This window comes from Megascapheus bottae, chromosome 8 (genome assembly GCF_031878675.1).
Source record: "Megascapheus bottae isolate mThoBot1 chromosome 8, mThoBot2.hap1, whole genome shotgun sequence".
Taxonomy (NCBI): domain Eukaryota; kingdom Metazoa; phylum Chordata; class Mammalia; order Rodentia; family Geomyidae; genus Megascapheus; species Megascapheus bottae.
The window spans coordinates 11,963,347-11,979,653 of NC_143516.1; the positions used below are offsets into that span (position 1 = coordinate 11,963,347).

Here is a 16,307-nt window from a genome sequence, read left to right on the forward strand (position 1 = left end):
AACACTGAAAAGTAGAGGGAAAAACTGAGGGAGAGCAAGGGAAGGGGTGACATTGTCCAAAAAGAAATGTTCTCTTTACCTGACTTATGTAACTGGAACCCTTCTGTGCATCATCTTTATAATAACAATATGCTTTATTTTTTAAAATATCCCAAAGTAAAAGCAACACTGCTCTCAAATGAAAGTAGAATCACCATGCCAAAGGATACCCAAATTCAACCAGAGGATGAAAGATAATTCCAAGTTTATAAACTTAGCCACAAAGCTCCCTTCCCTCCTTCTCTTCCTTCCTTTCCCCTCTTTCCTCCCCCCTTCCTTTCCCTCCAGCTTCATTCTTTCACAGTAATCCCCTCCCCTTACAGGTTATTCCAGAAGACCTCAGTCAACAACAACAACAAACAAACAAGCAAGACTAGCAAACAAGAGTGCTGGCAAGAAAATCCTCACTTTGCAAATAAGGGGAAATTCTAGTTCTCTACCCAGCTTGAGTTCATTTATACAAAATGGCCTTCACAACAATTGTACAGCCACGTTTTACAATTAAGGCATTTTAACATGTAGGTTGTTTTTATTTTGAAGGTATACTCTTTCCGGTAATTTGTTTTTTGTTTTTTTTTTTTGCAATTCACTTATGGTCGTCTTCCTTACAGGAGCATATTAGAGGAGGGTAAGGTTTGAGATACTGGATCTCAAGATGTAGACTAGACGGCAATCCTCAGCCTCTCGGTGTGCTACCACACTCAGTGTCTTAGTCATTTATTTCAACTCTTGTTTTGTTTTTCGCCTGTCCTGGGGTTTGAACTAAGGGTCTTGGAACTATCCCTGAGTCTCTTTGTGTTCAAGGCTAGTGCTCTACCGCTGGCCTCAGCACTACTTGCAGATTTTTCTGAGAAGTGTATTGGAGATAAACTTTCATGGACTTTACTGCCCCAGCTATCTTAGAACCACAGCCCTCAGATCTCGGTCTCCTGAGTGAGCCACCGGCACTGGCCATTTCAACTTTCGAGAGAGAGTTTTACAAGATGTTGCAAATGCATACTGCTGTCAAAGAAAAGGAATAATGGTGACAATTAAACTTTCATAATTATATTGGAAAGGTTTCTCTTCATTACAGTAAATCCTAGCTGATGTCCTTTGGCTATTATTGCTTAGTCTCACCAGCTAGCATCTCACCAGCTAGCAATATAGCTCTTAAGGTTCCTCCTTCGAACTGCGGACCTTAAAGCTGCATTGGAACTGAGACTTGAGCTTGTTTACCAGAAAAACAAGACATCCCTCAGGGACTCTCAGTGGTATTAAGTGTCTTGCCTGTCCCGTTTGTTCCGAATGGAAGTACTATGTATCAAATTTGCACTTAACTAGGCAAGAAGGACAATCCTCTTGGAAGTACAGGATTAGGCGAATCTTAGAAGTACAGGATTAGGCGAAGAAGTTTACCAGGGTTTATATAAAATGGTCCAAGTTCATAATTAAAGCCATAACACACCTGGAGAAGATTTTACTGCCACATGCGAACCATTTCCCCAGCTGTCACATTTTACGTGACTAAATATCCGAAAACTTTGGGCCCAAGATCATTCATCCCATGACACAGTGATCACTGGGTCAATTTTCAGACAGCTATACCAGCTACAAGCCAGAACCCAAGCCACCACCTCTCAAGTGAAATCATCTTCACTTTCCATGGAAGAGCTAACCCCTCCCCTTCAGGGATTTCTTTGGAATAACCAGAGTGGGGTTTGCTTTTTGATTTCTTTTTACCTTCAGTGTTGGGCTTTTTCATTTCTTCCACCCTAATGAGTTTCTTTCTGACTCTTCGAGTGGAGTTTACCAGCTTGTGTAACCTCTTAAATTTCACCGACTCTTCCGTCTCATCATCCGATTGTTCTCTTGACTGGTAAAGAAACAGAGGAAAGAAAAGTGAATCAGAAAATTGTTTCACCGCCTTGCTCTCACCGCTGATGGTAGCTGCCTCGTCCCCTGTACTGAAAGCTCTGTCACTAACACATTTGCACGACAGGTTTTACAGAGTCCTACATACCAGCTTGGGGTGTAATTCCATGTAGACTTAAGTCCTAGGCACAAAATCCACCTCTCTGCCTTTGACTGGCATGTGGGCATTTGCCTCCAGTTACTACCATTCCTGTCTCTTTTAGGACAACTTTGGCAGAACTCTCTCTCTCCTCTCTCTGAGCTGGCCCTGGAATTCCAGTTATACGGCTGTGGTTTGGGTCAGGCTCTCTTCCTCTGTCTGGCCCATTAGGACTTACCATTGAAAGTGGCCATCAAACTAGTTCTCCAATTGTTCACTTCTCCCAATCCTTCCCCTCTTCCCCCTACCTCCACCCCCACCCTCACCCCCAAATCAAAAACAGCCGGCAGGAAAGAAGAAGAGATGGAAAAAAAAATCCCTTCTCTTGTCCCATTTGTTAGCACCGCCTGCCACATCACAGCCATCCCTTCCGCCTCCCCCCAGCTCCTACTGAGGGCTCACAAGGCAAGTTCTGAGGGCAGCCCCACATTCCTCTGGGGGAGACAAGGGAAAAAGCTGACCTTTTTAGCCATACAGTACAGTCCATATTCCCCGGCATCCCATTCCGCTTTGCAGTGATTTAAGTATGCTCTGGCCCAGCTGTTTTCTCTCAAGTATCAAACATTACAGAGACAGAGAGAGAGACAGAAAAAAAATCCTCTCTCCATAGCAGTGACCCAGGCTAAAAACAATCCTTTCCTTGTGAACAAAATGAGGGTTTCCATTCCAAGTCAGCTCCAACATTCAATACCCAGCTTCCTCTGCAGTATCTGCTCAAAATGTAGAAAAGCAAAAGACGTTTCCCACTGCCCATGTGCTGTGTGAGCCCAGGCCTGCTCCTCTGGGCCTGTGGGGAGCTTGCAGCCCAGGCACGCCCTGTGCCTTGCAGGAACAGGCCTCGCTAATCCCGCACATCCTTCTCCCGTGTCCTCAAACTAGTTCACGGGAGATGAGGCAGAGATGACTCAAGCCCCACAGAAAACAAAAACAAACCACATCTCTGAATGTGAGGAGAATGTGGAAGCTTTTCTTCCTGGCCCTGTCACCCCAAGAAAAGCTCTCATTAATTCCAGTTTTCAACTTTGAAAGGAAGAGAGGTAGAGAGATAATTCATTATGTAGGCATACAGATATTTTCTGTACAAGGAGAAAGATGACCTATTTTCTCTTGGCCCTGGAGGTCACAGCCCAGAACCACTGAACTGTCTCTTTTGATGATGACTGATAAGCCATTCACTAAGTCATGAAGACAGGGGCATTTTCAAATCCTCATATGAGAAGTGGATCAAGTTCCAGGTCTAGTTCTTTAAAGTCTCTACATCAATTTTTTTTTATGGCTACTCAGGAAGTAGAGAGGTGAGGATCACTGTTCAAAGTCAGCCAGGGCAGGAAATTCTGTAGATTTCAGAACAGAAATTAACCACTAGCCACCCAGTCAAGGAGAATGCAAACAAAACCTCTAGATAATGGAAGAGGGAGGTTATGTTGGATAATTAGCTTGGTGCATTTGGCCCAAACATAAAAGGTTAAAATTTGTAACTCAAACAATAACTAAAGCTCAAATACATACGGCAGTTCTTAGTTTGAATATCACTTTTATCTGGTTGAATTGTTATGTGTTAGGAAATGATCAGAGTCGTCAACAAGAGGCATGAGAACTGGGCTGGTGTTTAACCCAGGTAATGGACCTCTAAATAACCTGCAGTGTATGGGAATACACACAGATTATCATACTGTGCCCTCCAACACAGCTCCAGTAGCAAATGATTCGAACAGAAGAATCAACCTGATACCCTTGAGAATGTCTGAGGATCCATTTCTAACCCTGGTTACAAATTCTGAAGAAATCAGATGAAAATTGAACTAAGTCCAGAGTGTATGTGATTAAGACACAGCGAGAACCAGGAAGCCATAGTACAAGGTAAAAACCAGGGACCCAGACAGACCTTGGTGGCTGGGGTTATGTGGTGCTGGTGGTTCTGTTTTGTATATTGGGAGGGCACCGGAGGAGCTGGAGCAATACAGTATTTTTAGTCTACAAAGATACAAAACGTCTGTAGGAAAGGTGCAATTTTGGTGAACTTTCCAAGGAGAAATGAAAACAGTTCATGCCAGGAGAGACTGTGAGGCAACAGAAGTTCCTCTCATAAAACCCTTCTTTCCTCCACTCAAATTTGCTATGGTAGGAAAAGAACATATTCCAGGTACTTATTTAATTGATTTCACATGTTCCATCTACTTTTCTGAGGAGCATGAGTAGTTTAGATCTGGTACTGAAGTTATTTTTATTTTCCTGAAACAAGAAAGGTTTGGAAGGTGTCTGTCATTGACAAATCAGAAACCACAGCAACCAGGAACTTCCCTTGTCATTACTATGCTTGGGATACTCAACAAGTTCCGTACAGCATGACTTATATAATGAAGACAAATCTAAGATAAAACAGAAGTCATGCAAGAAATTTATGTGTGTGTATTTTTTAATATTAAAAAAAAGATTCCAGTATAATCAGCCTGGGAGTTGGGTTCTGCAGTGTTTCTCAAGGATGCTTTTTTTTTTTTTATTGAAGGGGAGGGACTGACTTCTCACTTCTTCCCCAGTCCCACCGAAGGGAACACTAAAACGTTTGCTTTGAAGAAAGTCTCTTTGGCGGTTTTTTTGTTGTTGTTTTTTTACATAAAGACATTGTGAAAGGCTGCACTGCATCTGAACTGGATAGTAAATCAATACAGTCTTCATGCTGTGTTTGTCTTTCTAAGGAACCACAAGCCACTTCCCAAACACTCAAATGAACACATTGCAGCATTCTCTTCAGGTAATTCACCACGAGGGACAAGAGAGCTTGGGAATTTTTAAACAGGCACTGGTTGCTTGTGCCTATACTCCTACTCAGGGAGGCTGAGGTCCGAGGATCCTGATTTGAAGCCAGCACGGGAAGATAAATCTGAGACTCTTTTCTCCAATTAACCAGCAAGAAGCCAGAAGTGAAGGTATGGCTCAAGTGGTAGAGCACCCACCTTGAGAGAAAGAAAGCGAGAATATAAGATAATACTGGGGTAGGGGCGGGGAGAGGGCCTGGCTGGGGGAGGATGGATTAACAACCATAAAAATTTTCATTATAATATTTATCTTGAAGTATTATAAATATTTTAAATGTCTTCCTACTACCTGAAGGAAGTCTGTAGGAGATAAAGGGTTTCTGCACTGCCTAACTGTATAGGAATTAACAGATTTCAAAAAGTAGACTCAAAACTATCATAGAAGAAACTTTGTATAAACCGAAGTGGAAAAGTACAAGGTTTATGTATCCAACGACTCAAACATAAGATGCGAATGCACCTTTCCTTTTCCCTCCACCGCAGGACAGAGTTCCACTAAAGTTCATTAAAATTTAATTTCGTTTGCTCACCCTAGAAATGATGAAGTTTTAGCTCAATCACCTATACACCACCCCTCATCCCAAACATTCCACAGGGGAAAAAAGTAATTAATGATGCAGAAAAGCACTTTAGAATATTGTAAATACGAACATTTCATTTCCAGCCCCTCTCCTGTGGATTCTCCCACCACCAAACCCATATGGCTCAACTTTTAATTACTTTGGCTAATGCTATATGTAGTAATTCTGTGGTGAATGCTTAAGTGTTTCATTTCTGGTCGCCATAGCAACATTACATCAGATTGCAGACAGCTGGCTCCACAGTTTTAAACCATAACAAATTGACCAAGCCAAGATACAAAACTATAGCTCCTTTAAAGAGATAGCACAGCATTCGGCTGCCAGGGAGCTGAATGGGGAGCTGACAGGGCCATTTGGCATGGGGCAGAGGGTGGAGCCTCCTTTCTCTTCAGCTTCTTCTGGAACAAGTGCATCCCTGACACATCTGTGCTGTCCTAATGGGAAAAGCCACGGAGCCAGCATGGAGAAAGTTTCTATGACACGACAACACGCAGGATGTTGGGGGGAGGGGGATGAAAAGAGAACAAAATTAATCACATCTGTGGATGGGAAGATGTGTGTGCCGGACACGCTAAAAGTGTCCCCTCCTTGCTCAACCAGCCTGTCACTGCTGTCTGTGACAGATACTTTGAACACTCTAATGAACGGTGTACAGCTCTGTAGGCACTATTCTTCCCCAAATGCTTTTTTCAACGCGATAGGGCACAGTACAAACGAATGTGTGGGAACAAAGGCTAAACCACACTTGGAAGGAGTGGTGAGACCTCTGTTGCGGGCCAGCGGGAACCATTCTGAACGCAGGGATGTCTTGCATGGAAGAGCTGGTTCAGCTTGCTTCCTCACGACACACACGGCACCACCTTCGACACTCAGACTAAGTCATCATCCCATCTCCCCCAGTGCCACATAAGCACTTCCGAGGGGCATTTGCCAACTGCAAACACACTCGCTCGCAGATACATGGGACAGTTTCTTTTTCACCTAGAGTTAAATCAAACCTATCCTGCTTCAACTTCCTAGTCCAGGTGTGTCACAGCATTAATCTTTAAAGTTTAAAAAAAGGCAATCGGCTGTAGAGTTAAGAAAAAAAAACAAAAGTCAACCATTGTGAACCGCTATCTGAATTCAAATCCTTCATACAAAGAAGCCAACACAACTCCCAACTGAGCGCCAACGTATGTCTGCTCCCTCTGTCAAATAATTATTTACTATTGTCCTCCAAAATCAATGCAGGTGAAGAATGCCATGGTGACAAAGACAGATAAAAAAGAAAAAGAGGGCGCAATCTAGAGGAAAAGAAAGAGGTGGCGCCGGGCAGAAGCAGGCACAAAGCTTTTTCTTAAAGTAACAGAAAAGTTTTCCCTTTCACATACACAAAAAGAATCAGTCAATACAGTTTAAAAATGCACTCATCCACTTACCGGCTTCGGCATTTAGCAGGCGTACGGGGCAGCTTTGAAACAATCCTGGTCCCTGCCCAAACCCTTTCCGCTCGAAGCGAGCGTGCCTCACTCTGGATCGGAGCTCTGCAATCTCAACGGCAGGAAGGAGCAGGCACTGCTGTGAACATGTTCTCCACAAGTTACATGATCAGGCAGGCTCCGGTCACAGCCCAGCAGCCCAAGGAGAAGGACGTGAAGACACTGGATTCAATTAGCTTCTCTCTGCCTGCTGCCCGATTCCCCAGTCGCTCGCTAACTGCATAACTTGTAAGAAAGGCATAAGTCATCAGCTCTAAGCAAATCTCCTATTCACCACAAGGAAAAAAGGGAGTGTTGTGCCTGACCAACAATCCCTGTTTTCACTAAGGAAGGCTGCCTGACCTCCTGCTGGCCTCCAGTTCCTTAATTACTGTCTGTGGAATTCCAGAGAAAGAAAGAACCAACTGGAGAATCTGAGCAAACCCAGGACAAGGACTAACCCTTAAAAGCAACTGAACTTGAGAGAGAGAGAAAGAGAGAGAGAGAGAGAGAGAGAGAGAGAGAGAGAGAGAGAGAGAGAGAGAGAGAGAGAGAGAGAGAATCTTCTTCAGATATGCTTCTACTTGGATTGCCAATGAAGGGATTCGTCTCAATTGAAAATAGACACCTTCCAGGGGCTATTTTTGAAATTCCTGAATTAAAACTTATGATTTTGGTTTTTCTCTTGGAATTCTCACTTTTTCCCGCCACTCCTTTTTCTATTTTAACCACAAAAAGTAAAATGCAGACCATTTCCCTTTCGCCAAGGCTTCTAAAACTATCCTTCCAAGTTATTTCCACAATCATTTCAGGTCAGCTGAATCCCCTGGCATTCTAGAACCTTTAGCAGTGTGTGTGGGGGTGGCACACGCGACCCTGTCACAGGATGATGATCTGATGATCGTGTTGTTTTCCCAGGGATCTCTGGGGAGCATCAGGCACATGCTGTTACTTAAACAGAACACCATCTAAACAAGACGCCAAGTCTCCATGACGTGGACTTCAAGTTATGTCTGTCTTTCCAGGGGCGAATTCACTCACTTGGTAAGTAATTTGTTCCCACTCCATTTTGTCATGCCCCAGCTGCCCTTAGACTGTGGGCTCTTTGTGCCAACTCTTTGTAGGAGGCCACCTAACACCCAGTGAAGCACCTGGCTGCATGGGACTCACCATAAACTACTGTCCCTTCTTAAAATAAGCACCGGCTCTGTTGAGAGGGACTCTAGAGGCTACTCAAACTAGAAACCTACCTAGCCCAAAGCTAGAGGTAGGTCAACTTTTACTCTGCCGAGAGCCCAGCAGATTCCTGGCTTTCTCTCCCCCTCTTCTTCCCTAGCCTGCTACCTCTTCCTTTTTGGCTACAATGACCTCCCCACTCCACCTCACCCCATCCACTGCCTCAGAACTATCTCCTCCCACCCTTTGCAGAGTTCTCTCTTTGGTCTCCCTCAAAAGTGCCCACAGCTTCCCTGTGCTCCCTACTTCCCCACATCACAAACCTATTCTTCTGGCACACCCTCTGGTTTCCCCATCTCTCCATTTCCCATTGTCAGCTCTGAACCCACATGGGCATTCCTCAGGAATGCGTTCCTTACCCCAAGAGTTGACTTTTGTCTAACAGGATGTATGCCTCCCTGAGAAAAATACTTCCCTAAATTTAAGCAACTTTGTGGTCCAAATGCAGATAGCAGGGCACCTCCTTATCCCGGGGGTAAGGATCTGCTCCATGGCAGGACGCATTCTTTTCTGGAAACTCTGAGAGTAACACCAAGTGTGACCAGAGCAAGGATAAAACACTTCGTGTAACTCTGAAGCCAGATGCCCTGCTTTACCATATAAATGTCCTAGCAGCCAAGGAGCTGTGTGTCCCTCTGCCTCTCCAACCCCAGCCCTGACTAACTGTGAAAGCACTCACACTCTGCCAGTGTACCCCTTCCCTTTTGCTTGTTGTTTTTCTACTTACTCAGTAAGGTCCGGTTAAGTTTTCTTACTATCGTGACTTGTCTGAACATTCATATTTCTGCAACCAAAGTGAAGGACCCTAAGTGAAGAGTTCCTACTTTTAAAGGAAAGCTTTACTAACCCTCACCTGCATCCAGTGACATTATCATCAACTAACCAGTCAAAACCCAGAAATGGAGGTCTGGCTCAAGTGGTAGAGGGCGACCTTGAGCACAAAAGCCAAGGCCTGAAGCCTTGAATCTAAGCTCCAATGCCAGTGTGGGCATATGCATACCCAAGCACACATGTGCATACAGACGGAAGGGAAGGGAAGAGAACAGAGGGGAAGGGGAAGGGAAAGGGAAGGGAGGGGAAGGGAGAGAAAAGAAGGGAGGAAAGGAGAGAAAGAGAGAGAGAGAAAGAGAGGGAGAGAGAGAGGGAGGGAGAGAGAGAAGGAGAGGGAGAGAGAGAGAGAGAGAGAGAGAGAGAGAGAGAGAGAGAGAGAGAGAGAGAGAGAGAGAGAGAGAGAGAGAGAGAGAGAGATTAGCTAAGGGCCTCTGGTAAACTGAACCAAGCCTCCCAACATGTCACATGACTAGATGGTTCCCAGTCCCTGAGAGTCCCTCATACCACTTTTTAAACTATGCTAGAAAGTTTCCTGCTTTAGAAATGAGAGGGGTTAGAAAACACGGGCAAGGTCACACCCTCTTCCCAAACCACCTAAAGGGGATCTGAACTCACATCTAATGAGTTCCAGAGTTCTCGTTCCTAATCTTTCTTCATCTTCCTGGCATTTTGGCAACTGTGCCACCCACGCAAAGGTCACCTATTGTCACTGGTTCTGGGTAGCAAAGCTTTCCTTGACCTTGCTAGGTGCAGAGCACCTAAAAGAGCAGTTTATAGGAATAAGAAATCGATGCTGCTTGATCTTAAGTGAGTAATCAAGACAATTGCAGCATTCAGAAGCACATCATTTCTATATACCTTAAAAAAACAACTCACAAGTGCTGACATTCTACACCATTGCCAGTGTTGACAGTACAGGCATTTCCTGGCTGAAAAGAACGACTACACTGATTTGAGGGATGAAGAAGGACAAGAGATACAAATATGACTGTTTCATCTCCTAGACTTACACATGTTATACCAGAGAGATCCAGTGGCATGGAGAACCCTAGAAGAAGCTTTTTTTTTCTTTCTTTCTTTTTCTTCCCCCCCAGTCCTGGGCTTGAGCTCAGGGCCTGAGCACTGTCCTTGGACTTTCTCAAGGCTAGAGCTCTACCACGTGAGCCTCAGCACCACTCCCGGCTTTTTTCTATGTATGTGGTACTGAGGAATTGAACCTGGGCCCCCGTGCATGCTAGGCAAGCACTCTACTACTAGGCCAAACTCCCGGTCCCCTGGGAGAAGTTTAGCTAGGGGACCAATGTAAGTCAACTGTGAGGTATACATTCAAAACATACAGACACAAGAATCAGAAACATGGAGGAACTTCCATGAGTCTCTAAGTCCAGTGTTGATGTGGTTCTGAAGCCCACGTTCTTTCTGTCCCTTCTGACCTTAGCTGTTCGCCAACTTGACAAACAGGACCACAACTGTGCCTTACAAATATCATGTGATACCAATCAGCAACAACCTTCTGGCCTCTCCCTCTCCATCTCCAGATTGGATTTCATAATCTCTCCACCAGGCCTGATCTCCCTCATAGCCCCAGCAACGGCATATTTGAGATCCCTCCCTCCCTATCTTGGGTGCAGTATACTGGCTCTGGCAGGGCATGTTCAAGATTTTCCCAACCCTGAGGAAGACTTTGAAGGGCTGGGTTATGGCAGAAACCTTTTGGTCAAAGTCATCATGTGAACGTGCAGTTCCTTGTGTTTACAAAAGAGAAAAAATGGATCTCACTGTGTTTAAAGAAATTTTGTTCTGTTAAAAATGGGGAACTCTGTAAAATAGGAAACATATTGTGGTTTTATTTTTCCTCTTTTTATCACAAAGAAGTCAGGGATGGAGACTCATCTGGCTAGCAAGAAATAGTTTGCTCATTAGATGGTGACATCATTGCCTTCTGAAATTGGGGGATTTTTGTCAGCATATGGAAAAAAAGGAAGAGATTCCACTTTTCTCCCAGAGCTGCAGTGCAACACTGAAATAATCGCTCCGGCAGCTCCCAAATTAACTAGTTGCTGCCAGACTTGAAGAAAGAGGAAGAGGAGGAGAAAGAGGAGGAGGAAGACAAGAGGATAATTACAGGAGACTTATTTGGAGAAACTTGGTGAGAATTGGAGGTATCCAATTCTACTATCCCCCCAAGGACAAAAGCTTGTTAACACTTAATTTGTTGAAGAAACTTTAAAAAAAAATGAGTTGCAAATGGATGTTCTACTCCATGGTAAACTATTCTACTTCTTAAAACTCATGAACATGAAATGACATTTAATCACCCTCAATGATGTTACCTTTCCCAAAAGGAAAAAGGAGAAAAGAGAAGCTCTGAGGGGTCCTAGTTCCTGATCTAGGGCCACTCAGGATGCAAGTGTGCCCACCCAGCTACCCACATCATGCCTTTCCTGTTCCCAACAGGTAGTGGGGGGTGGCTGATGGAGGAAAGAGACCTGATTTCCCTGCCATCCATAGATCATTGGTTGATTTATTCTTTGCCCATTGATTAGGAAACTACTAGCTGTTCCTATGAAACAGGCTATGGTCCCAGTGCTGCGATAATAAGTCATTTCACAACAGTGGTCAACAGATCTGCAGGTCCCTTGTTAGGAGAAGGGAGGTGTGCATACTAGCAAATCGATGGAGCAAGGCACCCTGAAGACATGCAGAAAACATGAAGTCCCCACATTCCCAAGTCCACTCAACTCTTCACCCAGCCCCATGCCACAGAGGAGTGACTCAGCGCAGTACTGCCAAGTAGGACAACTGCACATGCGTTGGAAGCTGTAGTTTCTGGAGCTGAAGAAGTGGTAAGGCTCCTCAGGGATTGGGTGGTGTCGCAAAGTCACATTACTTTTATGGCATCTCAGACTGACTGACTCATGGATCAGGCATGATGACTTCTTGGATGGGCCTGCCACGCAACTTCGTCTAGGCAAATGTGGACGAAGAAATGAGAATGGCTGGACAGAGCCAACCAGCAATGGTGGGAGGGGATGGACACCAACTTCCTTCCTCAGACTGTAAAGGATGCCCCCAGATCTGCCATATCTGTCAATATCTGTCAACACTGGGAGCAAGTGACCCCAGAGTCATTCTGAAGTCATGAACTAAAAAATTAATCTGTCCAAGATGGAAGTAAGGGAATACAAGGTCATTCTTTTTTTTTTTCATTTGCTTTTTTTTTGCATTTTTTATTGTAATTAATAGAAGGGTTACATGATATTTGCCAGATAGAAGGTGCATTAATTCACATACATTGATACCCTTTCACATGTCTTGGTACCCATTTCCCCTCCCCCCCACCCCCCCCACCCATCTTGGTTTTCCCCCCTTCCCTATCAAATTTCAAATAACCAAATACAAATAAATTCAATATATCAAAGTTATCACGAATCTCTTTCTGTTTGCAACATGAATAACAAACCAACTGACTTCAAGTTCCAAACTGAAGAGATCTAGTCTAAATCCCTACTTGTGTGTGTGTGTGTGTGTGTGTGTGTGTGTGTGTGTGTGTGTGTGTGTGTGTGTGTGACTGTCCTATGGCTTGAACTCCAGGCATGGATCTGAACTCAGGGCCTGGATGCTTAACAGAAGCCTTACTCACGGCACCCCCCCCCCCCTTTCAAGGTTAGTGCTCAATTACTTAAGTTACACTTTTGGCTTTTTGGTAATTAACTGGAAATACTGTCTTTGGTAGTTAACTGGAGATGATAGTCTTAAGGAATTACTTGGAGCTTAGTATGTTTGTTTGTGGTCATTTTAATGATAAAGCTATCAGGTCACAACCTCAGCCACACATAAAACCACAACTGGGAAAAAGAGAGTCAGCCCATTATCTCAAAGAAAACAAACATCAGAAATATTCTACCAAACAAGGAAAGGTATATTACCTAATTATTCAAACTTAGAAACTGCACGCTCAAGGAAAAAAAAAATTTCTAAAGCTAGTAGCTGGGTGCTGGTGGGTCATATTTGTAATCATAGATACTTCAGAGGCTGAAATCCGAAGATTTGAAGCCAGCCCAATCAGGAAACTCTATGACATTCCTATCTCCAATTAAACAATAAAAAGGAGGATGTGGAGCTGGAGCTCCAGGGGTTGAGCACTAGCCTTGAGACGAACAAGTTCAGAGACCCTACCTAGACTCTGAACTCAAAAGTCTTAGATCTGGCAAAAACAAACATAACCGCATATCTGGAAGGAGCAAACTTCAAGTTCTCTTTCTCTAACCTAGGAGCAATGGAAAGAAATGGCTCCTGGAAAGCAATAGATAGAAAAATCAATAATGAGGCAGATCGTGATTGAAATTAAGCATTTAGAACTTACTAGAATTGGGGAAATAAAGACAGAATGTCTGTGCCCCTACCAGTTACTTTAGTCATGAACCAGTGTATACAAAAACAGCACATTTAATATTCTCAGGAGACAGAGGAAAAGTACAGGAGTTCCAATGACAGCCAAATTCTATTTTCCCAACCATTCCATTTGTCCATGGCAACAACAAACATGAACAGACCACTAAATAGTCCTCAGCCACATCTAGTGTGAGCATTTTCCCCACCTCAGGTCCTTAGCCCCTCCCGCTACATTTCCCAGGCCACTTGTAGCCCCAGTTGCACCAGCAGAAGGCCCCCCACCCAGACCTGAACTCTATCCTGCCCTCCAGGATAGGTGGACATTCCTACTGTCCACCCAGACATGCAGAGAACCTCCCACCACCACTACACCTAGATGGGGACAGTTGCCATATTTCTCCCTGTCCTGTGGAAAAGATGGCCCCACTAATAAATCTCCTTATTAATCTCCTCCTGTATGTGGCTGTCTCAGCGTGGTCCTCTGGGATGACTGCCTACATTGTGGAAGAAGGGAGTAAATCCACAGTCAAACAGCATGGCCAGCGGGTCAAAAGGTAACATTGTGCATCAGCACAAATAGAAAATGTGGCCACAGCCACCCAAACGAGGGAGGGGGGTAAGGAAGAGGGAGGGCAGCATAACTTTTACTCAAAGAAACTGTGGCAACGAAGGAGGAAAAGAAAAAAGGAGGACAACAGAAAAAAAAGACTCAATCTTTTGATTTCATCACTCCATAAGAACAGGATAAATTCTTAACAGATACCCCGAAATTGAGTCGTTTGTGGATATTTTGCAATGTTTATTTTTCATCCTGTGGCTCTTGGTGTGTTGAGTCCGCAGAGATACCCAATTCCCTGTAGGGATTACAAGCCCATGACAACTAGGGTGCCTGGTGAGGTGACAAACTTTGGATTATTTCTGGACCTGTCATATAACGAGTGGAAAGACTGCCATGTACTCCTGTGAGGCCCTAGCGGCGTGGGACCATCCAGCCCACATTATCATTGGTTACATGATGGGACAGGTCTGCATACTTCTAGTCAGCTATGTGGAACCTTAGGGATACTTTTGTATGGTCCCAAATAGAAGAGTTCCTTCCTCTGCACATAGTTGATTTCACCCAAGTAACAGTTTATTACTTACAAATAAAACACCTATGACCAAATATGCTTATAGATTCCCACCACACCTTGCTCTTACATACTTACCCAGCAAAACTTCCTGAATCACGAAGCAAACTGCTTATGTATTTGAGAAGAGTATAACACACTGCACACAGATTCCTACATTAAGCTTGTTTATGCATGTCGGCCTTGTATTAAACATCAACTCAGCAGCACACATTAACAGCAGCTTTAGAAGACCTCCGGTATTTAAAAAAATGTTAAGGCTGAGAATGTGGTAGAGAGCTCACCTAACATGCATGAAGCCCTGGGTTCGATTCCTCAGTACCACAGAAACAGAAAGGGCCAGAAGAGGCACTGTGGCTCAATGTGATAGAATGTTAGTCTTAAGGAAAAAAAGAACCTCAGGGACAGTGCCCAGGTCAAGTTTAAGACCTAGGACTGGCAGGGGGAAAAAAATTAAGAAAGAAAGAGAAGAAAAGGAGAAAAAGACTGACTGCTAAAGGGCAGAAGATCTGCACGTACTATACTAGACGCTGCCCTCCATTGCGTTCACTACTCCTGATACAGATTAGGACTGGCTTATTTTTCACACAAGGAAACTGAAGCCCAGGGAAGGGGTGATCTGCCAGAAGGACAGTGTGACTTTGGGTTCTGATGCAACGCATGTCTGCTCACACGGGGCCAGTGTGTTTTCCAGAGGCTAGTAAGAACATGGCTCCTTTTTACTCAGTTTTGTTTTAAAAGGAGTTCTCAGGGGATGAAACAAACACAGCAAAATGTGGGCTCTGTTCCAGGAAGACACCTGGGAATAAGAGGGTGAGAGTGGGGAGGATAAACAACAGGAAGTAGGGAATAATAAACAGGAAGTGACCTAAGCAAAGGCTGTCAGTCGGCTTAGGTCTGAGAAATCTTCATTTCTCAGAATTAAATTTCTCAGAAATGTATGTTTTTCATTGGATTGATTCTGCCTCCGAGTCTCATCCTCGGCCTGAGGATGAGACTCTCCTAGTCATGGACCTAGGGGACCATTAATAAAAATTTTACTCCTTAACAAAAATTTTAGGATATCCCTATGTTACTAATATTTTCAGTATTAACATTAAAATATATAAGGTAATATATTGCTGAATATTTCTTTCAAGGCAGATAAAATGGATGTTTATAGGCATTATGCATAAAAGGCCAGTATAAGATGGATGCCAGTGTTTCATGTCTGTAATCCTAACTACTCAAGAGGCTGAGATCTGAGACTCAAGCTTCAAAAATAGCCCAGGCAGGCACGTTCATAAGGTAAGAATATCTCCAACTAGCCACAAAAATCAGCAAAACAACAAAATATCAGTACACTCATTTGAGTGTTTTATGTATGTAAAGGATCCAGAATCAATAAAAATGTTACTGATTTAGAACAATTTAGAAAAAGCCTACTTTTGTGGTATAATGTAACACAGCATTGCCTGAAGACCTTCTGAGTGGAGGATACAGCTCGGAGGTAGAGCGCTTACCTAGCTTTAGAGGGTTCAATCCCCAGACTCCCAAAGAATTGCTAACCTAGGTACCAGCAGAAATGCCCCCATTGGGAACTGTTGGTTAGGTTGCTTTCCTTTGTCTTTCTCTTCCTGGTCATATTACAAGTGACACATACACATTGTCTTTTGTGTAGAAGAACTGAAAAGCACATAAACTGCCCCATGTTTAAGCCCAGCACACATAACTGTTACAGCTTCAACAAACAGAACCATTTTATAACCACCAATCAAAATGCATCT

The 16,307-nt window shown here is 43.8% G+C and overlaps 1 protein-coding gene across 2 annotated transcripts in view; it reads right to left on the reverse strand.

Annotated features, from left to right (window-relative positions):
* The window catches only part of Sash1 (SAM and SH3 domain containing 1), a 149,382-nt gene that overhangs the window by 29,673 nt on the left and 103,402 nt on the right, over nucleotides 1-16,307 (reverse strand). Inside the window, exons 1-2 of one of the 2 annotated variants that reach the window (XM_090337988.1) lie at nucleotides 6,911-7,379; nucleotides 1,762-1,894 (exon numbers count right to left, since the gene is read on the reverse strand). In XM_090337988.1, the coding sequence (XP_090194114.1) occupies nucleotides 1,762-1,894; nucleotides 6,911-6,922 (145 nt within the window). In that variant the 5' untranslated portion in view covers nucleotides 6,923-7,379. Of the gene's footprint in view, nucleotides 1-1,761; nucleotides 1,895-6,910; nucleotides 7,380-16,307 lie in introns of those variants that run through there. The other variant, XM_090337987.1, reaches the window with a different exon arrangement.